Consider the following 24,036-nt stretch of genomic DNA (forward strand, 5'->3'; position numbering starts at 1 on the left):
AAAATTATTTTACTCCTAATATTTTTAAAATTTTTTGTCTATAACTCTTGTCTACTTAGCAACCTTTCTCATCGACCACAACCCTTGTACGAGGTCGGAGGGGACACGAGGGTTGCGATCGCCTCCACAGACCCTGTTATCCCCTATCAGATCATTTGTCATCTTCTCTTTTTTCGGACTCTTCTATCATCAATGATTATCAATACAAGGATTGTCGGATGACTTCTCCTTCCTCACTTGAGGATCGTAGTCGATTAGGATGAGGGTTGACAAGTGGAGAAGGAGGAGCGAGGGCGATCAGTAGGATGGAGGTACGATAGAGGGCGATGATAAATAGAAAAAAAATAATCATTAAAAAAAAGTGTTGTTTCGAAATTTTTTAAACTTAACGCTCCGTGCAAAATATGGAAAGTAAGTTAATCTTTTTTTTTCCGGGAATTGGCCCTAAATTATTTTCTTCTTTCTATTATCCATCCAGTGGCATTTCCGTAAATTTGTCCAATAAAATGACAGCAACGGGACCCATTTTGCCGGCTATTTCCTCGACCGACCAGAGACGAGAGAGAGAGAGAGAGAGAGAGAGACAGAGACAGAGACGAGAGGAGGAGGAGGAGCCAGTTCGATATTTTGATCTTTTGATCGTATCCCCGTTTCTCGGGCGATTGTTCGATTCAAAGCCGCCAGTTCGCAACGATTCCAGTTATAGGTCATGAATCCGGATTGACCCGCGGAGACTCGCCGGAAGGGTCGTTCCGGAGTCAAAATGGGTAGCTGCCTGTCTCTGGAGGAACAGAGTGAGTATCTGGCTCTTCTCCATCGAAGTTTCGCCTTTGGCGACCGATCTCGAGCTGTTTCCTAGTAGTTACAAATAAATGTGACCTGTGTTTTGAATACCTATCCAGCATACTTCCAGTTTGACTCGATTCCTAGAAAAACGTGTTTTGATATGTTTCTTGGATGAGTTTTGCCACTCAAAGAAAGAAGAGTGTCAAGAAGGCATTAACATGATAAAGGCTATTAACGGTCAAAGTTTTAGCTGACATCTTCACATCAAATTTGAATATCCAGTTTCATATTATGCATACTTTTCAGATTAGCAAGGTTCTCAGCCCCTTTGCAGTTCAAGATCTTCTATGTGATTTATTTATCACAATGACCAGAAACATAAAATCTTGGATGTTCAATCACACTGTTAGCAGATGAAATTAATGAAAGTTAATATGAAGAGAATATGGTATGGCATTATTGTTACTGTCTTTTGTTAAATGAAAGCCTGTTTCTAGCATATGGTTTAATCTGATTTCACTTCTGAATTTTGCCTGTTGGAACAGAGAAAGCTGCTGGCTCACCGCATCAAGTTGATCGACGAATAGATCCATGTCGCCAGAATAGCGTAAGCCTATTGCCACCTCCCAAGGGTGTCGAAGACTTGCGGGTCGTAGCTGGATATGGAAATGTCAACACATTTACATATAGCCAGTTAAGTGCAGCTACCAAGAATTTTAGGCCAGATCAAATTCTTGGAAATGGGGGTTTTGGAATTGTATATAGAGGCTTTTTAGATGAGAACATCAAGCCAGGTTTCAAGTCTACCCAAGTTGCTGTGAAAAAGTTGAATCCAGAAGGTGTTCAGGGGGACAAGGAATGGCTGGTATTTTCCTTGTTGTGATATTTTTTGAACTATTTTACTGATGAATATTTTCACTTTGTTTAGAAGATTGATATTGGAATTGTTGCCCTACTTTGTTTAAATTGTCTTAATAAAAAAAAGTGCAACGTCGTTAGAGTGATTTGATCAACCCTAAGATTTTAGAATTACATGAACAAAAAGAGAAATGGAAAGTTCTGATGGTAATCTTAAGTAAAATATTACAGTGACTAGGTAAAGAGTAATGATTTTATGTTATATCCTTCCTTGTAAGTATTTAGTTTCCAATAACGATTGTTATACCTGAAGGCTGTGTTTGACATGTAATCAGAAGTAGTCATACCTAAGTATGTTCTGACAAGTTGGTTCACTCGAAGCTGTGTAATAATGGAACATGAAATGCTTCAGTGACAAATTTGGAACCTGAACAAATTCTAGGAGAAAAAAGGAAGTTGCTAAATAGGGCTTCAATATATAAAGAAGACCTTGATTACTGGTAAGATGACTTTTCTCTTGGTGCTTCATTCACATATCCTGAGCAATTGACATTGGTGGTTTATATACATCTTAGGTATCTTTCTCTATTGCAGTGAATGGAAGAAATAACTCTGGAGACCAATTTGTGTTCATCAAGCTTGATTGTTCTATATTGAATATTTTTCTAATGGGCGACTTTTGGTTCTTCAGGCAGAAGTCAATTATCTTGGGCAATTAAGTCATCCAAATCTTGTTAAACTTATTGGTTACTGCTGTGAAGGTGATCATAGACTACTGGTTTATGAGTATATGGCTCGTGGCAATCTTGAAAGGCATCTTTTTCGACGTAAGTGGTGGAAAGAATTTGTGAGACGAAGGGTTATTTGCATGATAAGTTGGTGTTTATTTCATTTTCTAACCATCATAAGTAGCTGGATCTTGTATAGTTCATTTCCATTATCGAAAATTAATTTATAGTCTAATCTGGAAGCTTGTTAACAGCTATCATATCATAGCCTTTTTGAACTTTACAAAATATATTTTTTTACTACAATATTTGCTGATTTTTTTTTTCAACTTTTAGAAACTGTTAAAGAAATGTTGACAATGAAAATCCATTCTGCCTATTACTTTTGCTGAAGATGCTTCGAAATCCAAGAATTAGTCTTAAGGATTATCACTGCACCAATATCAAATCTCAAGTTCAGGGAAAAATGTGACTATTCCTATCTCACATGGATCAAATGCAACATGATTAGCAGTTTGTCACTGCATTAATTTCAAAACTAGAAGATGTCCAATATCAAGTCCATTGGAAAATAATCCTACACACATTTATCAGTGCAGAATGCCCGATGATCTTCCTTTTTACACTTCAAAGAAAATCAATACATGGTAGCTAGTAATTTGCATGAAAGACATAAAATACCAGGATTTATTGATAACTGCTGTTCGCTATGAGTCTTCACTTATCTGTAAGTTCCTGGTTGTTTGTCTTCATAGTAGCAATTATTAAATAATAGATAATGAAAATAACATTAACAACTACTTTTTCACTATCTTTATGTTTTGTATGAGTGCTTTTAAAGTATTTTGGTTTCGTTAATGCTTTCTTAACAGGGGTTTGCGTAACAATGCCATGGCCTACTCGGATAAAGATAGCCCTCGGTGCTGCAAAAGGACTTGCCTTTCTTCATGCAGCAGAAAGACCCATAATTTATCGAGACTTCAAGACATCAAATATTTTACTAGATGCGGTTTGTGCCAGCCTTTATGTTATAAGTTTTACTTTAGATTCTTTCTTTGCTGTTAGTTCCTAAAGAGTTGTAGTCATTATTCCATAGAGTATTCATAAACATTATGAATTATGGATGTCTCTTGCTCACTACTCGAAGGTAAAATATTAGAAAACAAGTAATCTGAATTCTGAATATTTGTGAGAGATTTGGCTGTGTAGTTTTACTTGTTACCAGATGACTAGTCAGACTGTCATTCTGTTTCCTTTCCTTTATCTACTATTACATGTTTTGCAGGATTATAATGCTCAGCTTTCAGACTTTGGCCTTGCAAAGGAGGGACCCATGGGAGATGAAACTCATGTTTCCACTCAAGTCGTGGGTACAGAAGGATATGCAGCTCCTGAGTATGTAACGACTGGTAAGTCTTCTAGAGGGACAATGCAGGCTATACAGAACATATTTGTGATATTTCTGATGAAAAGTAGCTTAAAAGACCAACTCATAAAATTAATGAGAAATGCATCCTTACCCACTTAGTCAAACACCTGGTCAACCACTCATCTCTTGATTTGCTAAAATTTACTTTCCAAGACCATTCCATCAATTGTGCCTAAATTTGATTGGGTGTTTGACCAAATGGGTGAAGGAAGTGTTTTCTGAAATTAATCATGTGAACTCTGATTTTTATCTCCTTCACCGGCAGGGTTTAGTTAATTCACGTTTTTCAATTGTATAGCACATTCAAATCTGAGATACATTGATTGATTTTTGGTTTTCCTCCCCTGAAGGAACCATTACCTTTCTTTGAAATTACACTATTTCAGAGTCTTGCTTTGTATGGTGATCAACAGTGCCAATTGAATTTAGTCTGTGATATATGTTTGAATATCACGGTAATGACGTCCTTTATTCAACTAGTATTTTGTCCTCCTAAAGTTATTCTTCGGTATATCTGGAGGCAAGCACTATCATACACTAGTTTGATTCATCACAGGTCACTTAACTGCAAGGAGCGATGTCTATGGTTTTGGTGTTGTTCTCCTTGAGATGCTCGTGGGGAAAAAGGCAATGGACAAGAGTAGACCAAGTGAAGAACATAACCTAGTTGATTGGGCTCGCCCGTTCTTGACACACACCAGGAAGCTACTCAAGATAATAGATCCTAGAATGGAAGGGCAGTACTCGAGGAAAGCAGCCATGGTGGTGGCTGGATTGGTGCATCGATGCCTCAGCCAGACTCCGAAAGGGAGGCCCGCCATGAACCAAGTAGTTGAGACCCTCGACAGCATCCAAGAGCTGCCTGAGTGCAGGGAAGACACACTGCTTCAGAGTGGGGGAAACTCTCTGATTCTCTTTGAGGCTCCAAAAGTGGACAATAACACTATAAAAAACTCTTCAACCAAGAAGGAAGCCGAAAACAAATCAAAGATGCATGACAGGAGAAGAACAAAGCATGGAAATGGCAGGAGCAAAAGTGAAACGCCTATGGTTTTTCACGCATCCAGTCCCTCGCCATAGCCAGCATCAAGTCATAGAATCGACATCAAGAAGTAGTAGAACCGCATAACCATCCCATGATTGAAGTGCATATGCCATAGAGTTTATTCTTCAAAGTCGATTGTTGTTCAGCACATACACAAAATGTTAGATGGACATTGCTCCAAATCCTGAGGTGATTGTAATTGGTGTTCTTGCTAGCTTCTTGATATCATTCCCAATGGATTTGCCAGAAGTTTTAACTGTTAGATATGGCCTCAATTGTGGGACATAATTGAAACTGCAGTGGGTTTGTCTGTTCTTTTCTTCATACGAATGACAACTTGGATCATTCCATGAATCTCTTAAACTCTTCATTGGTTTAGGATGTAACAATTACTTTGATATACATGTCTCTTTGACCATATACTGTGATGTGAGCAACTGACGGTGTGGTCAGTCAAGCATCTGAATCCAATATGCTTAGGGATGCATATGGTGAATATTCTGTTTGCCAGAACGATCATCCTAATCAAATATGATATGGAGAGTATTCCTTCTAGGTTAAACTCAACTATATAAATATATAAATAAAATCTTTTTTAGTAACAACGGAATTATAAATATAAATATAGAGGATGAATTCTTAAAAAAAAAGTCATCTCTTAAGGTTTTTGTCGGGAGTGTCCTCATTTTCAGAATTATTTTCTTTTTCTTATGGGCAATTTGGCTATAATGTTTTTACACTGTATTACAATCTCTTTAAAAAATTTATATAATTTTTTTTTAAAAAAATTGCTTTTCCCAAGATTTTTTTTTGGTTAGACGCCTAAAACATCTTTGATTTAATTATCAATCATTTATTCATTTTTTATTTTTTTGATCGATTTATAATATCATACACAATACAGTATATTCGATATAATGCTCAATATATATTTATGTCTTTTGGTTTTATTTATTATTTACATAATATGTAGAGGATTTGTAAGCTTGATAATCATATTTTGATTGGTTTTTGTGGTTGTTACTGTCTTGTAAACATAGATTGTGTATAGTCGTCATGTAGTGGCAAAACTATTTAGAAACAAACCATTTAGACAATCATTTTGAGGGTTTTCTAGCTTTGCAAAGTGGTACGGAGTGTTAGCCAACACAACACCCAAGAACCACCTGGGTGGCACATGGTTAGATGGGCCTTTGGGGTAGTGTCTATGGTTGTTTCACTACTTTGTTCCTTAGTAATGTCATGTGGGCACTTTCAGAAATTTTTTACTATGGTGGATCACCTTGGATCCTTTATCGTGCTAAGTGTTTAGAGCGTGTGAATTCTATGTTTATAATTTATATTACCTATCAAGTATTTGCTAAAATGACTATTTTTGGTATCTCGAGTTAAATGTTTTATATAACTCGTCTTCTTTTTTACATGTCCTTAAGGGATCATTAGAGGTTTCGGAGGAACTAACCCTTTGCTAATGGACATGCAAAGGTACCGCAAGCAAAATCAATTAAATCCGTAATAAATAATCTCAAAGTGGGATAAGCACACTTAGAAATACTTGGCATGCAAACGTAAGAGACATAACAAGACTGCATTTAGGGCAACTAGCATGCACAACTATTTAAGGGAAATAGTGTTGAGATATAGGGAAATGAGTCACCTAGAGAAACGGACATCCAAGATTGACATTTAGAAAAATGATCAACTCCTTTCTCGAGAGGCATCATGAGAACAAGCGAGCTAGGAAGAATGCATAGCGCACATAAGTTGGGATGGCTGAGTTTGAGTTACTGCTCGACGTTTGCAACCAAACTTGATAATGCTTAAGATAAGCAAGACGCTTTGCAAAGGATAAAATTGTGTAAGGAGGGATAGGTTGTTCGGTGACCAAAAGAGTTATGCAAAACTTACAAATGTGAGGAAAATTATGAACTCGAAGAATCTGGTACTCATACCAATAGAGTATTGAAACTTTTTCTTCTGCATGGGAAGGATATACTCATAGGAGGCTAAAGTATGCAACAAGCTTAGCATATTGCTAAGCCTTGAGGGGCACAATAGGGGTTGCATTAGCGAAGAGTCATAATCTAACAAGTGTGCTTGCTGAATATATGTCCTGTTAGATATATCGTTTTACCATTTATTGTCAAGTCATAATTTAAGTTATCATTGCCATTTATCCCTCCTAAATATATGTCCTGTTAGAACAATTTTTCTTACATTATATTGGATGATGGATATATTGTGATGTTCTTGGATTTATACAATGAGAATTGAATTATGATGAGATCATGATAATAAGATTAATTCGCCTTTAAACACAAACTCTAAATATTCCATGTCGTAGGTTACTCGAGAGGGACATTGAAATAATCGGACATACTGATGTATTATATCAAAATCTTCAAGATAATCTCAATAAAGCTCCAATATGCATTTCACTTAACAAGAGTCAGAGTCAGAGTTATTATTGAGTTGAAACAACATAGCTGATCAAAGTTTGACTACTCAACAATGACAAAGAGTAGCTAGGAGTCGAGAGACACATTGCAACTAGAGCAGAAGATTGAAAATTCAACAAAGGCGAGGAGATGTACCATCCGCAAAGACTTCAATAATGATGTCAAAGGAATAAGTAGAAAAGAATGTCATGGATAAAATTATAAACAGGGTGTTCGATATAATGCTTGTGTATATCCTTGTATTTTGATTTTGTTCATGCTTTGCATAACATGTAGAAAGCTTGTGATAGGCTTGACAACCCCATTTTGGTTGACTTTTGTGGTAGTTTTAAGCTTGTAAACATAGGTTATGTGCAATCATTGCATAGAGATAAAACTATCTAGAAACAAGTCATCCAAGCAGCTATTTTGAAGGTTTTCTTACTCCGTAGAGTGATATAGAGTATCAACTAACACAGCACCCAAGAGCTACCCAGGTAGCACATGATTAGATAAGCCTTTGGGGTAATATCTAGAGTTGGTTTATTATCTTATTCCGTAGTAGTGTCATATAAGCATTTGTGAGGGCTTTTGACCATGACGAACCATCTTAGACCCTTTGTTATACAATCGTTTAGAGCTTGTGAAGTCTATGTTTGTAATTTGCATTGTTTCTCAAATGTTTATTAAAATGATTGTTGTGTGAACCCAAGTTAAATACTTTCTCGAACTCGTCTTTTCTTTTACAGGTTCTTAAGAGACTATAAAAGGTTTCAAAGAAATTAACCCTTTATGAAGGGACACGCAATGGTATCACACGACTTAAGCAAAACTAACCAAGTCTGTGATAATAGGATGAATCGATCTAATTATAATATTTTATATTATGTCATAATGTTTTTAAGAATATTAAAAAAATATAACAACAATAATAATAAAATTATGAGTCTCAACAAAAAAAAAATACTACAATACTATTTTTTTATATAAATTTCATTTATAATATTTTAATATTACATTATAGTATTTTTAATAATACTAGAAAAACACCATAACATAATTAAAAAATATATAATATAATATTTTAAAATATCGTTAAAAATACTGTATTATAGAAAAGGGGAGAAATAAAGGGATGGGTGATCGATGATATTAAAAGTATCAGATAAAAGGATAGAGTAGGAGAATTCTTAAAATGAGGTACTTCTCCATAAAAAAACTTAAAAGGGCATTTTTTTCATGAATTCATTTTTTTAGGATATGATAGAACGCCAAAATTCTATTACACGAAACGGAGCCCCAACCAATTCAAACCGAATCCAAACTCGTTACACTAACTCGTCATATCCCTCCGCTGAGTTGACCGCCAACTCGGCCACCGCTCCGACGGCGACCGCCAGCCCCGCGCACACCACCTTCGGCCCCAGCTCGGCCGCCCGCCCCCCCACAGCCTCTTCCACCTCGGCCACACCCTCCCTCCTCTGCCCGGCCGCCACCGACGCCACACCCGCCGCGAACATCTCCACCCCGTCGATCGCCGCCGCCTCGCTCACCGAGTCCACCATCCGGGACCACCAGACGCATGCGCCGTATGCCGGTGGCGCACCCATGGTGGAGCGGCTTGGCGTGGAGGCCGCGGCGTCGAGCGTAGGCGGGGCGCACCGGCGGATCCAGCCGGCGAGGGCGCGGGCATAGCACCGCTGGGCTTCGATCCAGGTCGCGAGGCAAGAGGCCCAGTTCCGGAGCTCCGCCTCGAGTGCGGCAGCGAAGCGGGAAGGTCTCGGCGGTGGTATCCCGGCGGATACGGCAGCGACGGAGGGCGAGAAAAGGAGGAGCTTGGCCTCGTCTATCGTATGCTTCTGTATCCGGTGACACTCCGCCATGGTCCTCCACATGCTTGCTAACCTGCGCCGCAATACAAAGGAAAGGTGAGAAGCTCTGATTGCGTAGAAGGAAGTGTTTGATCCAACCTACAAAGGTGGAGACATTTTTAGGGTAAAAGCCTGACCTTATAAAGATTACTGCTTCAACTTCAATTTATATAAAGGTAAACTGGTCACAATTTTTTAGGAAGGGAATAGAATGATTATTTGGATAGATACAAAAACTTGAAAGCAGCTTACTTTTTTTTCTTTTGAAGAAAAAAAATATGCAATTAAGCTAAGAGAATATAAAAAGAATAATGAGAGCATGCAAGATTTCATAAACAACCTATGATCTCAGATAAAACAAAGTCTGCAAAAGATGATTAGCATCCTTGATGTTTTTCCTTACATTATGGGGATCACAATCCTTTCCTTGCATGTTTTATTAGATTTTGCATGTAAAAGCACATTAGGAATATGACATCCAAATAAGAAACAAGGTTACATGTTCACTCTGACCATTTAATGTGATCATGTTCTCTTTTCCTAATATTCTATTTCTCCTAAACATGACATGTATATGGAAAAGATCATAGTGATATCTGTTAATTTATTCTTGCACTGGATAAATAGAACGATAAAGGCTAGATGAAACACCACCATATGCTGCAGAAGGTTTGATATGTAGTTTCATGCCAGATTGAACGACCTATAAATTGTTTTTCATGTGCGTCTCAGATCACTCTTTAGGAAGAAACCTTGTTGTTGTGTTCTAGTGCAACAAGATTGCTTGACTGGTCAGCGATGTAGTATCTACATTTGCTCATTAGTTATGGTATATGCATTCAGGTATACTGACATGTATGCATTTTCAGATTAATATACATTAATCTAACACATTATTTGAAAACTTGAATGCATCCCTTTCATCCAAGATCTGCCTTTTCTATTTTCCATGGGTTTTTCACCAATTGGATCTGACCTAATACATTCAAAATAGATTAAGCTATAGACTTTTCTAATGTACAATTGTATGCAGTATACTGAAGTTGTTACTTGAATGAGAAAGCTTAATAGTAGAAAGTAACTTACTTTTGGATCAATTCCAGAACCTGAGGGTGCAATTCCTGGTCCCGTAATGTCTCAATTCTTTCTGATATGTATGCAGTGGAACTTATGGAAACCCTAAGTCGAGTTTGGAGATCTCTTAAAGAAGAACTAGTCTTATCGACGACAAAAGCCTCATCTTCATTCACATCTTGAATCTTCAGCTGCATGCACTTCTTTTCATATTCTATTCGTGCACGTTCTCCACACTGCACAACAAAATCATATGGATGTAATGAAGCAAACAAGTTTCACTTTGTATTACAATTTACAAATTCTGTAACTATCTGTCAAAAGCTTTAACTACCTTTACTTCATCATATAGCTTCTTCTCCCATTCATACAGTCTATCCAGTGTTGACTTGTGGCTTCCAGGGACTGCACGAGATTCCTCCATGTGTGAAGATGTTGAAGGAGCCATAGCAGCTGGATTCAACATCCTTGAAACTGTATCAGAAGATAAAAATAACGAGGTTCCTACATATTATTGTTATCAGAGAGCAGGCTTGATGTACCCACCTTGTAGCGAGGATGAAGAGGGTTGAGTGCTGCTGACTTCGAAGAATGTAGAGAGTTCACTAGCAGAATTGCAAATTCTGACAAATTGGGCTTCAATATCCTTCATGACCTCTCCCATGCTTGTTGGTCTTCTGTTTATGTAAACAGTGAAACCGGGAGTTTCCTGTGAGCTATTTCTATCTCTGACAATTCCCTGATCATTATCGATTAGGAGTTCTGCTGCATTTTGAGTTTCTGATACTTCAGTACTCCTCTGCCAACCTTGCAACCAGAATTCCTTCATATCATCCATATTTTCTTTCTGTTTATAGGCATCAGCTGGTTGTTTACCAGCAGTGGGCTTAATATTAATCTTACCCCCCTTCTTCATTCGTGCCTTCTCATTCTTGTCAGCCTGTCCTTCCAGTGCAGGTACCCCTTCATCTTCCCAAATCTTCCTTTGCCCATGGGTATTACCATCAAGCAGAACCTCATCAAGACTGTTCCCATAGGAGTATCCATAAGATGAGAATGGGTTCCAAAAGAAGTCCAATTGTGAAGCCTGAGGTGATGCTGGTGGATGCCTCAGTCTTTCATATGGTGAGGAGAGGAATGAGGCATCTGCATCCGTGGTCGGAGCCTCTGCAGCAAAGTATCCATCGGCACCATTCTGCCATGCGATATAACAGCATTCCTTGCTCTTATTTGCTGGTGACTCATGCCGTTCCTCCACGGAGATCAGTGGATTCCCTCCTGCTTTCATGTAATTCGGTGAAGAACAGGTGCTTTTCTCATGTTGCTTTTGCTTTGGTGTAAAAGGTTTCATAGGAATCATGATGATCTCTGGGTTAAAACTTCTGATAGGATGTGATGGGGAAGTCTTGCAGGAAGTGAAGAAGAAATTATATTCATCACCATCAACATAATTACGTAGAGCAAGGGAGACTCGCATCAGAGACTGGATGTAGGCAGTGTGGCCATCAGCAAATCGGTCTCTCTGCTCGATAGCTTGTCTGATGAAGTTCTTCCTGTCATGGCAGAGCCGGACGGCATCTTCATCCTCCAGCTTGGAAGTCGAACATCCCATCTTCAACTTCAGCCTTGAACCCAAGACAGACTCAGTGTGGGTAAGCCAGTGATGCTTCACTGAAGCTTTGCAAACTTAAAAAAGGAAGAGAAACAATTTATCAGATGCTGTGCTTCTTCAAGTTATGAAACAGAGCTATCAAGGAAATCAAGTTTATCTACGGGAACAAAGCAACCCATCCTTTTCAGGATTTCTAGCCCAGACCTTGTCAAAGTAAGTATACTCTAAGATTGAAATCATGCATCAGTAGGAATTGAAACTTCGTGACTTATAAAAAGATGCAAAGAGAAGCAAAAGATCAATGTACACTGAACAAATCCATGATTTCATTTGTTCCTTCTCATTTAATATGCTGATGATGGAAATCTTCAGAAAAGTAGGGATTGCAGCAACAAAAAACAACCCTTGCATGCTAATTTCATGGAGTATGAACTATGTTTGTAAATATCAGAATCAGCATTTTAAATTGCAATTATCTGAATAAATCATCTGGAGAAGTAATTTTCAGGAAGATATGTTTCGATAGTAAATAATGATTGTAGCTCTTAAAAGCAAAAGAGGGAAAATAACATCACTGTGCAAAAGATGATCTCACCGAGATAATTAAAGTTATAATGAAGATAGAATGAACTCAGATTCTGCTATTAAAGAAAAAGGACTTTAAAGAAGTTGAACAACTCTGCTTCAAAAAGAAAAAGTAACATTAGAAACTCTTATGCCTTGCCGCCCAAGGGACAGACCGATGCAAATCTGACAGGCTGACACCAAAAGCCCACTTAGAACTGAGTATGGTGAAAATAGAGATTGTTCAGAAAAGCAGATAGTTGCAGCAGCAAAAAGCACCTCCTTGTATGTTGGAAGTGATGCTGAACATGTCATTAGTAAGCCACTCTTTACTGTACAAATTTTAGATACTAGAATCAGCAAGTAGAAACATTTTATACTCTGCAGTTCTGCAACAAATCAGGAGAAGGAATTTTCAAGAGGATAGTTATTGACATAGCTCTTAAATGCAAAAGAGAGAAAATAACATCCTTTGCTAAAGAAAATCTCATTTATTCTATCAAAATTCTGATAAAGATAGAATGACCACTGCCGTTGAAGAAAAAGAACTTTACAGAATTTTAGTAACTCCCTTCAGAAAAAGTTGGATGATAACACATGCATATCCTAAGCATAACATAATACAAAAATGAGAGTAAAAAAACAGAAACCTTTTCTTATCTTTCTTTCTTCTTATTATTCTTCTTTATCATCTGCAGAACACCAGAGAAAGGCGGTCAGGAGCTGATGAAAAGATCCAGAGGAGAGAAGTAACACTCATGTCACTAGATTTTCCATGTAAATCTTCACGGGATTTCAAGAGACAAATCCGAAGAGTGTTCCTGACAATTTTATGCAAAGAACGTCTACACAGGTGAAACTATCAAATACTGACATGTGTTATCTGCTAATATATTTTCCATATCTTGCAAAACAACTAGAACAAATAGTATAAAATCAAAATGCCAAACTGCTCAAATCCCTGCAAAGGAAGATTTACACCATCTTGGTAACAAGAATGGCATCATTACGATTAGAAATATAGATAGACTTATTTAGCAAGACATTTACGTTGCTGTAAAACCTGCTAGAAGGAAAACCTGACTCCTCTCGGAGGAGGGAGAAGCCAATGGATTCAACGAACTCGAGGCAACACCAAGAGGAAGAGTCTTAATGAAACAAAAAGAACCTCTCGAAGAATAAGCTTTCTTGTCCTCGAAATTAGAACATAGCTTGACATGGAAGCTGAACTCAGCTTGTCTAAAGGATAGATAAACTCATTTCTTGTTCACCATAACAACAATTAAGCTAAGTAATTAACAAGACTATCTCGGACAGATTTATAAGATGCTTTATGCACTGAACTGCAGCTCAAGGGACTGTCTGTTCTCGTGGGAAAGAACAAGTGAAGAACACACCAACAGAATTTGGAAAAGCCAAGGGGGAAAAAGTGAGATCTTGGACATGCACGACGAGCAAAAGAGAGAAAAAGATTCGGCAATGTCTGTCCTTCAATTCTTGAACTAAAGCTCTTTGTTTCTTGATGCAACCAAAGGTTTGATTCCCTCAAAATGACCTCAGAATAAGCAAAAGTTACGAATTGGCCCTGCGTGTACCTTCCTCAGAACGCCCATGCAAAGATCACTCCTCTTCCGTGGTCTAAAACTCTGAGAATGTTGATCAATGACAGTAACTTAGGCTTCTCTTTTATCTTTTACTCGTGCCCAACGAAGTAACCCTGGCGATCTGATGGCATCATAAGAAGGGCTTTTTATCTGCCATTTCAAAACTTAGAAGAAGAAGTGATCTTTAATCTGCTTAACCCACGGGAACTTTGTGGCAACCACCAAAAATGAATCTCGTCAAGAAATCACAAAGAATGCTACCTACTTCAGCAGCTTAAATTGAGATGCAATGCTGACAAATCAATTTAAAGGCAATCCCCTGTAAGAAGTTTAATAGTACAATCATGAAATTGATCTCATTACATATGATATATAAGTTCAAATTCTGAAATATACAATAAAGCTATATATCTACATATATGCTGTCAAGCAAAGGAACAGACAACGTCAGTGATCCAGCACAATTCAATCAACATGATTCCATATCCACGGACCTGATCCAACTTATGAATAAGGTACCATGTTTCACTCTTTACAAGTATCATTTCTGCTGTCATATTTCTAATAATTTGTTGTCAGGTCAGTGGATAGGTCAACCTGTGCCATATCAAGATCTGCCTTCAAATAAGTCCTAACCTACAGTGAATACTTATGTGATCAGACTCTTATATACTAATAGGTACTGACTGAGAAACTGACAGAACTTGATATTTCAAACAATACCTACAGAACAATTGAGAAACTAACAGAAGTTGAACTTTTGCATGGCAAGTTAAACTTGTATCTAATCCATCATTTAATTTTTGGGCAAAAGAAGAATACATCCTAATTTAGATTTTCTATTGGGCAAGTGGGAATACAATGAGTGAGGGGAACTCACAAAATAGAAATAATAACAAAAATAAGGGAAGCTTAAAGAGTGAGGAGAAAACAGAAGGAATTAAATTAGTGGAGGTTAAAGGAACACGTCTCAGATGAAGATTTCTGGGGCCAGCCTTTATTAGAAAGGATCAGATTCCTCAAGAAAAAAGAGGGTCCAGCATTTCCATATTGAATGAACCTAATCGACCTGTGGGGAAAGATTGCTCTACAAGCTCAAACAAAAATAATGTGGCCAAATTTGTGGAAATCAAGCACTCTGCAATGTCAAAAGGGAAATGGAGAACAATTGAGATCCAAACCAAATGATCTCCACTTGTCCAAGTTGATCAAGTGTCTGATATCCTTAAATCACAAGTGACAAGACAAATGCTCATCCAAAACCTCAGTTCATTAACGGCAAAAGGGTGACTATTCCTAAAGATGTTCATTTTATCCGAAACGTTGTTGATCTAAAAATCTGCATCGTTTCTCCAACCAAGAAATAAAACCAGAGGAGAATCCACAGATTAACAGTAAAATAATACCACAATTTGACTATCAGAAATGACAAATAACTTCAACTTGTCAAATCTTTACCAGGATTGATAGAAATCCCACTGACATTGGTGCTTGTACCAAGTGTGAGAGATCTTCATAACGAGAAGCAAGGAAGTCTATACAGTTTAGGCAACTAAAACAAATGCGTGCACAAAATCTGCAGAGAAATAGCTGCAGAAAAGGGAATCAAACACCCTTCCAAAGCAAGGGTGCTGTAAAATATAGCAAAGTCAACAAAAAAGTGGACCTTATATTTTATCCTTAAATCATGAGCCAGGCATAAGTCGCCCCTCCATATCTCAGTGTGGCCTCCATCATTATTCCATTCCTATAACAGCCTAAAACATCTTATAGAGGCATGTACCACACATAAGTGGAAGACCCGCCCATCTCCACAGCCTTCGTTTAAAGCCTAAAACTCCCATAAATGATGGAGATAGGTTCACTTGTCTGGTCTTAGACCTCAGCATGATACCGGTCTTGGACGATTTCCATTTCGCAGCGAATATCACATATGCTTTGTGGAATTCTTCGAGGGACAAAAGAGATCTCCGTATCATTCCATTGGCTATCTACAGCCAACCAGAAGGAACAAACGCATACCAAAACTTATAGCTCAATGTACCAGCCATGCCTATATAAACCAAGTCTCTTATGTCCACAAGGTGCAGTGGAAAAGATGTAAGATGGTGCTTCGAGGAGGAAAGGTTGCACACCTACCTCGAGGGATGAGGGAGCTTGTTGAGGGCTTTGCATGAAGAGGCAGAGAGTAGAGTACAGCCAAGGATGACTTGCCGACATTGCCTCGAGTAAAAAGAGTGCCTCACCTGCAAGTTGCCGGCAAGTTTGTCCTTGGCTACATTTGGCTCTCTTCTTCTCATGTAATGCTCTTGCAGGAATCAGGCCATGAACCCCAAGCAAGCGATTAACACTCTCTGCATGACACTGGTAAGTAGAAAATTTTGTGTTTAGAACTGTATACAAGCAAGAAATGGTGTTTATTTCTTGAATTTTGTGTGGAACAAGCAATCGACTTCATGTGAAGTAATAGGCAAAACCATTAATAAAGCTTACCGATAAGCAGTCCTTAGACCTGATTATGATGGTAAGTTTGCTTCTTTTGCAACCTAAGATATCAAGGTTCAATTTTCCGAAACACACTCTCTAAAATAGGGGTAAGGCTGCATACGTAGAGTCCTTAGTATGTATAGGATCTAATTCTAGTTGACAGCGCTAGAAGGAGGTGAAAGCAAGACCCAAAAATTGTCAGCTCAATCAGAGAAATCAACCGTATATTCCCAATGCAATTTTCCATGTCATAAGTACCTCTTTTCTGCCAATTGATCAAGCGCATAGCTCAGCTCCTTGGTTATGAGACCACCGGAAACAATCCCCTGCCTCCGTTGCGGCACCCAGCGTGCGCAGGACCAGCTCGCTTAAGACCTGCATCACCAGCTTGCCCTATGCATACATACTATACCAACATCTCGCTATCAACCAAATAGAAACTACAAATGAAACCAACACACCATGATGGCCAGCAATCTTGGGACGAAAACAAAGGAGGGAAGAAAAGGGGATTCGGAATGAGAAACAAACCGGAGCAGACGACGCCCTTCCGGCGCCTACTGACGGGCGCCGGAGCCTCCTTGAGTCAGGCAGGCGTAGACCAGATCCCGGAACGTCCGGAACCACTTCTGCTTCGTGGCCGGCGGTCCGATAGAGCAGCATCGAGGGGGACACCCTGACCAGCGACGCCGACATCGCCGTCGCGTCCTCCATCGGGATCGGAGTTCGCAGACCTGAGAAGTCTTCCTTCCGATTCCTTTGCGGCGGGCGGCGGTTTTAAATGGGCGCGGAAAACCGCCACGGAGTGGGGAGAAGGGGAAGAGAAAATTATATTATTATTTCCAAAAATTATATCTTTTGGGGACTTTTACGGATCAACCCTTTCTAGTTATGAAATAGCATGCATGTCCCTCCAAAGTTGATTAACCCCTATGAAATATGATTACTAGTAATTGACTTCAATTAAACATTGTTTAACATAAAATAAATTTTATTCTTATCAATTACTTTACTACATTATTTACAAAACATATGTATTAATGATTATAAAATATTAGTAGAAAGTTAGAGAGTCTTATTTTAGTCTTTGATTACATCATAAAAGAGGGTCACAAATCTCAAAGCTACCACTAAATCTAGTGGATGTTAATGTTATTTGAAACTTCAATATTATTTTGATGATAATTTATTAACAGATATTAACAATAATGAAGTATATGTTATTTTTGTGAATTTTATGACTATAAATGCATTTATGCTAAATCTAAATTTAGAGAGGTAAATGTTCACATTATTTTTCCAGTCATTTTTTTATAATTTAATAAATAAAAATAGTTACTTTATTTAATATAATTATTTTGAATTTTTTTATTTAATAAAAAAATTGAGGATATTTTAATTCAATCAAAATTGGGTTAGGAGATGATTAGTTTGGAAAACATTATTTATATTTTTAATACTATTTTTACAAAAAAAAAAAAGAAGGTGGAAGATTTAAATATAAATAAGGTGTATGATAAAGTTCAATGATCTCAACTTGGCTAACTCCTCTTTTTTTTTCTATTTGTCTAATAATTAGTTAAAATGCATTTTGATTTGTAAGATAGGAAAAGTGGAGTTCTAAAGTAAACAATAAGGAAAACTAAGTGATATTTAAAATGATGTGAGAATATTTGGGAAAAAGGTCATTTATGTCAAAGACAATCCTATATGTTTGACCATATGATTCCCATGATTTTGACTTGAGATTTACATATTTAGGATCTTTAAGGTGTATTCATACATGTTAATAACCCAAAACCAAATATAATCCTCAAAAATACATAATCAATCTGAATACAACTTTATAAATAAATATTGCTTGAAATTCATATTTACATATCTCGTGTAAAATTAATTACCATTATAACTATACATTGTTGATTAACTGAGAAAAATGATAAATATATATTTTAAATTTGAATTTATATGTTTTATTTTTATAAATATTGAATTAATCAAATACTAAATCAAGATTATTTATTTATTTTTCTCTTGGTGGCCAACGAGGATGAAGGAGCGCAACGTGAGACCCGTCCGGTGGAGCCACGTTCAAATCCAATAACAGCGCAGGTAAACCGTCGGGTAGATGAAGAAATTTGCATTCATCGAATGGGGGAAGATTGCGTAGGATTGAAGCTCGAGATTGCGCGGCATCTCAATAAATTTGGGAAGCGTTAAAGATTACCATGGGATTCCAATTTGAACTCATCTTGGATGCCTGAGGCTCCCCCTCCGTCGTTCTAGGGTTTTCTCCGTCGGAGAGTGCTCTCCATCTCCCTTCTTTGGTCCATGGAGTCCCTCTGCAGCTCTGCTGTCACCCCCTGGCGGATTGAAGCCCCTGTTGTTCGCCTACCAAAGTGCTCATCCCTAGTTAAAGCCTCAACTTTCCGATTCTGGTGCGGTAACTGCCCAGAAAAGCTCGCTTCTTTGGCACTTTCGGGCCCTCCGCGGAGCCCTCAGAGTCGCGGGGAAAGGTGGCGGGTCCTCGCACACGGAGCCTCCGGAATTGGCGGAGAAAACAGTGGGGCTTTGACAAATGGATTTAGTGTCTTGATCGACGGTGACCCCGCATCGATTCAGGTACATTGCGACGATAGTTCCTATGGTAAAGGTTTTGTTTCTGTGGTCTCGGAGGTGGTCTTTTCTCCTCTTTTGCTACCCTGACAGATGTATAAAGTTCATGCCTGAACTGATCTCTGTTGGATCATTAATTGTTATATATATACAGGGTTAGAGAATTAATTTGGACGTGTTTTCTACGAGGATAATATGACTGTAGTGAATATAATTTCATGGTTTACGAGAAAACAAAGTGATGAAGAAAGGAATATGATTGATGATAGAAGCCATAGCTTCCTTGCCCACAGACTAAATTATTGGTCATGAAATCAGTATGATTAATCGCTTTTCACATGTAGGGACTGTCTTGTTTAGCCTCTTCATCCAGATTTTAGCTGAGCATCAAAACTCTACATTTCTTTTCTCTCCTAATCCCTGTAATGGTATAAAGAAGTCATTTTCATCTCAATTTTTTATTGTGAGGAGTAAAACTAGTGACTGGTAAGAAAATTTATGATATTTCTTTGGTCTTGTGTCAGAATGACATAATTCAAAATGGTGGCCATGAGGATTGCATGAGTGGAAATATGGAAATGGTAACACCTGTTACTGCTGGACGTGTAACAACTGGATCCAAAGCTGGACTCTTCAGGACACCGATTTCTGGTGGTGTTCAAAGTGCATTGGCTGTCAATAACTTACCTCACCCAGCCTTAGCTGTTCACAATTTAATGCAGCAGGTAATGTTAACCAGAAACAAAATTATTGGGGATTCTCAGATAGTCTTTTTTTTTTCCTGCTTATTTTTTCATGTTATTCATCTGAATATGATCTTTTTAAGTCCACGCTAATTCGTGTCTTACACCTCATACCTCTTTACCTCTGCTTTTATGTCGACAAATAAAGGCCAAGTATGGTCAACTATGCACTATAGTGTCCCGGATGCATAATCGCCGTGAAGGCTACCCATTTGGTTCGTTGGTAGATTTTGCACCTGATCCAACGGGGCGTAAGCATCATTCTTATCTTATATGTATTTCCAACCTCACCAATTACAGGAGATTCAGATCTTGTTATTTTTGTGCTACTATGCAGATCCCATTTTTTCACTCTCTCCACTAGCAATCCATACAAGGAATCTCTTGGTGAATTCAAAATGTTCGCTTGTTGTGCAGGTGCCACATAGCTTGATTGATACAATCATCTTGTCTAGGACTTTAGATACAGGTTCTGTTTTTCTCCATGCTAAAATGATCTTTTAACTGAAGATACCTGGATGGACGTCACTATCAAATGCACGTGCGACGATATTTGGTGATGTCTTCCCTCTTGCAGCTGATCAGCAGGTTTTTGACTAGTTATACAAGTTTTTTGATGGCTCTATTCTTTGCTATCTTTTTTGGAATACTTTAGTATGCGAAAGCTATGTATTTTATTATTCTGTGGCTACAGACATAAAATAGCTGATATGTTCTTTTTCCAACATACAATAACTAGTGAAATGGATATTTAGGTTAAAGTTTATGGCCGTCATACATCAAGGAGAGAGATCCCCTATGTAGATAGGGATTAGGAGAGATACTATGCAGGAGTGAGATTTGATGTGTTAAATGGCCATTAGGATTACCCTGAATATTTTGTCAAAGTTCTGCTGGTTATTATAGATGTTCCGACAAAAAAATTTTACTTTACGGCTTAGCTAGTAATGGATGTCTAAAGATGTTACATTTTTATCTACCTTAGGAATGGGCTTGTCAGCAATTTGCGGCAAAACACCAGCAGTGGGCATCCAAACAATTGGGCAACTTATACTATTACAGGATGCAGAACATTAGGTTTGCCTTTAAACTTCTTTTCCCACGTTTGATTTTGTGCATTCACATGTGCTTGAAAGTTGAAACTATTACCAGTACCACTGGACCTGATAATAATTTTAGATACACTTTGTAGGAATCCACTAGCATATTGATAAACTGAACTTCAACTTGAGCAGTTTTGATTTGATTTAGACCAAGGTATGATATGATGTAGAGGTGAATTCTTGTAGTAGGAAAATTGTTAGAATAGAGGCAAAGATTCTAAATGCATCTTTGAAGTTTTGGATACAGAGCTAAAAGTTAAAGTTTCCTATCCTTCATCATAACTCTGAAGTTTCTTATTAAAATTAGCTTCAATCACCATCAACAGTTGAATATATTTCTAATTGAGATCTTCAAGACTATCCTTGATTGAGTTGCTCTACTACTAATCTTTTTGAGCTTGCCACCTAGTTGTTAGACTAACAATGTGAATTCTATCTGATTGGGTTTGGGTATGATTTTAACAAGAATGAGGGTCTAATCTGCTGTTGAATGGATTCTTGCATAGAAAATAAGGATAGTAGAAATAAAGAAGGGTAAAATAAGGATATAGAGGAACAAGGCATCGTGCCAAGAAATCTCTCTCAAACCTTTACATCCATGACAGTTTTCCAACAGGATTAACCATGCATATTATTTCCACCAGCATGTCTATTGCTGGTAACATGCTAGTATAATAAGGAATGGCTTCATGCCAATCGACACTAGCCAAGGACAACAAACTTGTACTGTTGTTGTCACTTTACAGAAGGATTATTCTTGTTACTTCAATTATTTGCTAGCATTTTCAATTTCAAGAAATTGCATTTGTACTATGTTGCACATTTGGAAGGCAAGTTCCAATGGGACCAAATACAATTTGAGACAAATTTGTCAATGATTTTGCTTTTTCAGATTTTAGATTCAGAATATATGCATGGTCCATGAACATTGTTTTGTATAAGTTGTTTTAAGATGCTATGAGAATGTATAAATTTTTAAGGTTTTCTTTTTCTTTCAAGTCTTCATAACAAACTCTAATATTTGTTAGGTTTTTCACCATTTAAGGATGTTGAAGCAGTATCATCCCATTTTTATTCTAAACTTTGCTTTTGGTGCTCAATTACTCAGGTTTTCTTTCTTATTGTGTTAAATCATTTACTTCAATCATATTTTTTTCATGAATATGAAGTATGTACTCTTTATGTATTTCCATGACTTATATCACCTTCAACATAGTTCAGTGGCATCTATTTCATTGGAGGATTTGGAACTGTTGCATGGGTAGATGTTAAGGAATATGAGGCCTCAAAACCTGATAAAATTGCTGCTGACAGTGGAGAACAAAATTTGAAGGTATCTTTACACACAGCTGCATGTTTTCATCAAATAATTTTGTTTTAACTTTATAATGTTTTGTTCCCTTAATTTTCAAAAGAAAAAGATTATTAGTGTCAAGTGACCTTGCTCTCTCCTTGACAATTGACATTTGATAATAATATCTTCTGCTTAGGAACTTAATGCACTCTTCTCAAAATCACTCAAAGATAGCTTATCAACAGAAGCTGAGATAGATGATGCTGCTTTTATTTCCATAGACAGTAAAGGCACTCATATTCGGGTTCGGCAAGGTGCACAGGTAACTGTTATCACTTAGAATATCACAAAGAAATAAGTCTGTGCCCCCTCATAATTCTAAATACTGAGTTATGTACCACTTCATGATAATATCGAATTTTTAATTCCAACTTTTGATTTTCACTCTGCTGCAAGTTTTTAAGTCACAACGGATAGATCTAGCAATTTGATCTGTGTCATAGTTGACAAGAAAGGTCAAAAACTAAAATTATCATCACTATTTTGACTTCTAGTTATAGATAGGCAGATTTTAGTAAAATTTTCAAGTGCAATAACGATTTTTTTTCCGACATCAAATATCATCTTGTCTAGTGAAATTGCTAAGCTCTTTTGTAAAAGTGTTGCTTATGCATTTCACAATAATTGTGAATATAATAGAATATTAGATGAAGGGATGTGATCATGATTGATCAAATTTAGCAGGGAGCATTATGAATAACTGCAAAGTTAATGGGTCAAGATAAGATGGTCAGGAGTGATGTTGAGAGATCTCCTTCCTGATTGATGGGAGCTAGTGCTAATTGAAGATGTGAAAGATTAGGATATTCAAGTGCTTGTCTAATCAAGATGGTGTACGAGGTGGATTAAAAAACACATGCAGCTTTCTTGTGTGTTTGCATTATATGGCAGAAAGACAAGCACTTGCCTCTGTTTGATGGATGTTTCATGTCATCTACTGTATATATATATATATATATATATATATATATATATATTCATTCTTAGTTTGATGGATCACTATCTTGATACTCCTCTTAGTTGCTTTTGCTTGATGCTCAAGTCTCTGAAAGCATTTTATATGCTCTTTAAGGCCATTATTGAGTTAAAGATTATTTAGGTGTTAACTAATAAGAACAGTGGAAATTGGTACTTTTATAGTTCTGGTGCATTTAGTATTTTGATTTTGATTTCATCAGAACTTCATATACTGTTTCAGATTCAAATTGTGTGCAAACTTTGTTACATACATTATCTAGCTTTTATATCTACATAGAACAGATGCTGTTTATATTGAGGTGCTCATGGGGCCTTTTTTTATGCCACTGCAGTTTAACGTTCAAAGGATATCATTTGAAGTTGAACATGATGTGCAGACACTGGATGATGCGAAAGCAGCTCTTGAGAAGATAATAAATAGGTATAACAGGTCAAAATCACAAACTGGGAGTTGAATTAGTCTCACCTTAGTATAAGTATCCCAGTGATGATTTCAGAGACCAGCAGATACGAGAGGTTTTGCAAGACTCTCTTGATGGTAGCTCTCTGATAAATGAACTTATTCTCCATCTTTCTCCCCCTTATTTTGAATCTTCCACGGTATCTTTACATAATTGCAGACAAAAATAGGCTTACTCTGCTCAAGTCCAAGTGATTTATTGTCTTTATGAATTTGAACTGACAAGAGATTGTGTTGCAATTTTCAAGCATAATCTTATAATATTTCTCTTTTCCAAAACTGTATT

At 37.3% G+C, this 24,036-nt stretch overlaps 3 protein-coding genes and 1 long non-coding RNA gene across 9 annotated transcripts; 3 read left to right on the plus strand and 1 right to left on the minus strand.

Moving 5' to 3' along the window:
* Positions 1–553: 553 nt before the first annotated feature.
* On the plus strand, positions 554–5,170 carry LOC135678304 (probable serine/threonine-protein kinase PBL17). The gene is made up of 6 exons (XM_065190928.1): positions 554–794; positions 1,332–1,651; positions 2,336–2,471; positions 3,245–3,381; positions 3,658–3,781; positions 4,358–5,170. The coding sequence occupies exons 1-6, from the start codon at positions 764–766 to the stop codon at positions 4,879–4,881; spliced, it is 1,272 nt and encodes a 423-aa protein (XP_065047000.1). The 5' UTR covers positions 554–763; the 3' UTR covers positions 4,882–5,170.
* Positions 5,171–8,480: 3,310 nt separating this feature from the next.
* Positions 8,481–13,774, minus strand: LOC103990598 (protein ROLLING AND ERECT LEAF 2-like). 3 transcript variants are annotated; one of them, XM_065190929.1, is made up of 6 exons: positions 13,469–13,774; positions 13,056–13,097; positions 10,776–11,915; positions 10,564–10,703; positions 10,242–10,465; positions 8,481–9,189 (listed from the first exon to the last, which is right to left on the minus strand). In XM_065190929.1, exons 3-6 carry the CDS (start codon positions 11,839–11,841, stop codon positions 8,613–8,615), a joined length of 2,007 nt encoding a protein of 668 aa, XP_065047001.1. In that variant the 5' UTR covers positions 11,842–11,915; positions 13,056–13,097; positions 13,469–13,774; the 3' UTR covers positions 8,481–8,612. The 3 variants fall into 3 exon arrangements, with proteins under 3 accessions (XP_065047001.1, XP_065047002.1, XP_009408068.2); XM_065190930.1 differs by having other exon boundaries at positions 13,456–13,774; XM_009409793.3 differs by lacking the exon at positions 13,469–13,774 and having other exon boundaries at positions 10,564–10,682; positions 13,056–13,180.
* On the plus strand, positions 9,073–13,883 carry LOC135678305 (uncharacterized). The gene is made up of 5 exons (XR_010514893.1): positions 9,073–9,212; positions 10,632–11,536; positions 11,642–12,054; positions 13,104–13,258; positions 13,755–13,883. It is a non-coding gene; the product is annotated as an uncharacterized LOC135678305 (long non-coding RNA).
* A 2,234-nt stretch (positions 13,884–16,117) lies between these two features.
* Positions 16,118–24,029, plus strand: LOC103991093 (uncharacterized). Of its 4 annotated transcripts, none has more exons than XM_065190931.1 (10): positions 16,118–16,376; positions 18,553–19,118; positions 19,637–19,837; positions 20,004–20,106; positions 20,193–20,272; positions 20,366–20,443; positions 21,987–22,066; positions 22,180–22,291; positions 22,449–22,574; positions 23,623–24,029. In XM_065190931.1, the coding sequence occupies exons 2-10, from the start codon at positions 18,828–18,830 to the stop codon at positions 23,743–23,745; spliced, it is 1,194 nt and encodes a 397-aa protein (XP_065047003.1). In that variant the 5' UTR covers positions 16,118–16,376; positions 18,553–18,827; the 3' UTR covers positions 23,746–24,029. The 4 variants fall into 4 exon arrangements, with proteins under 4 accessions (XP_065047003.1, XP_065047005.1, XP_065047004.1 ...); XM_009410454.3 differs by lacking the exon at positions 21,987–22,066 and adding an exon at positions 20,841–20,932 and having other exon boundaries at positions 16,122–16,376; XM_065190933.1 differs by lacking the exons at positions 21,987–22,066; positions 22,449–22,574 and adding an exon at positions 20,841–20,932 and having other exon boundaries at positions 16,119–16,376.
* The last annotated feature ends 7 nt before the right edge of the window (positions 24,030–24,036 follow it).

The sequence above is a fragment of the Musa acuminata genome, chromosome BXJ1-7 (assembly GCF_036884655.1).
Source record: "Musa acuminata AAA Group cultivar baxijiao chromosome BXJ1-7, Cavendish_Baxijiao_AAA, whole genome shotgun sequence".
In the NCBI taxonomy this organism is placed as follows: domain Eukaryota; kingdom Viridiplantae; phylum Streptophyta; class Magnoliopsida; order Zingiberales; family Musaceae; genus Musa; species Musa acuminata.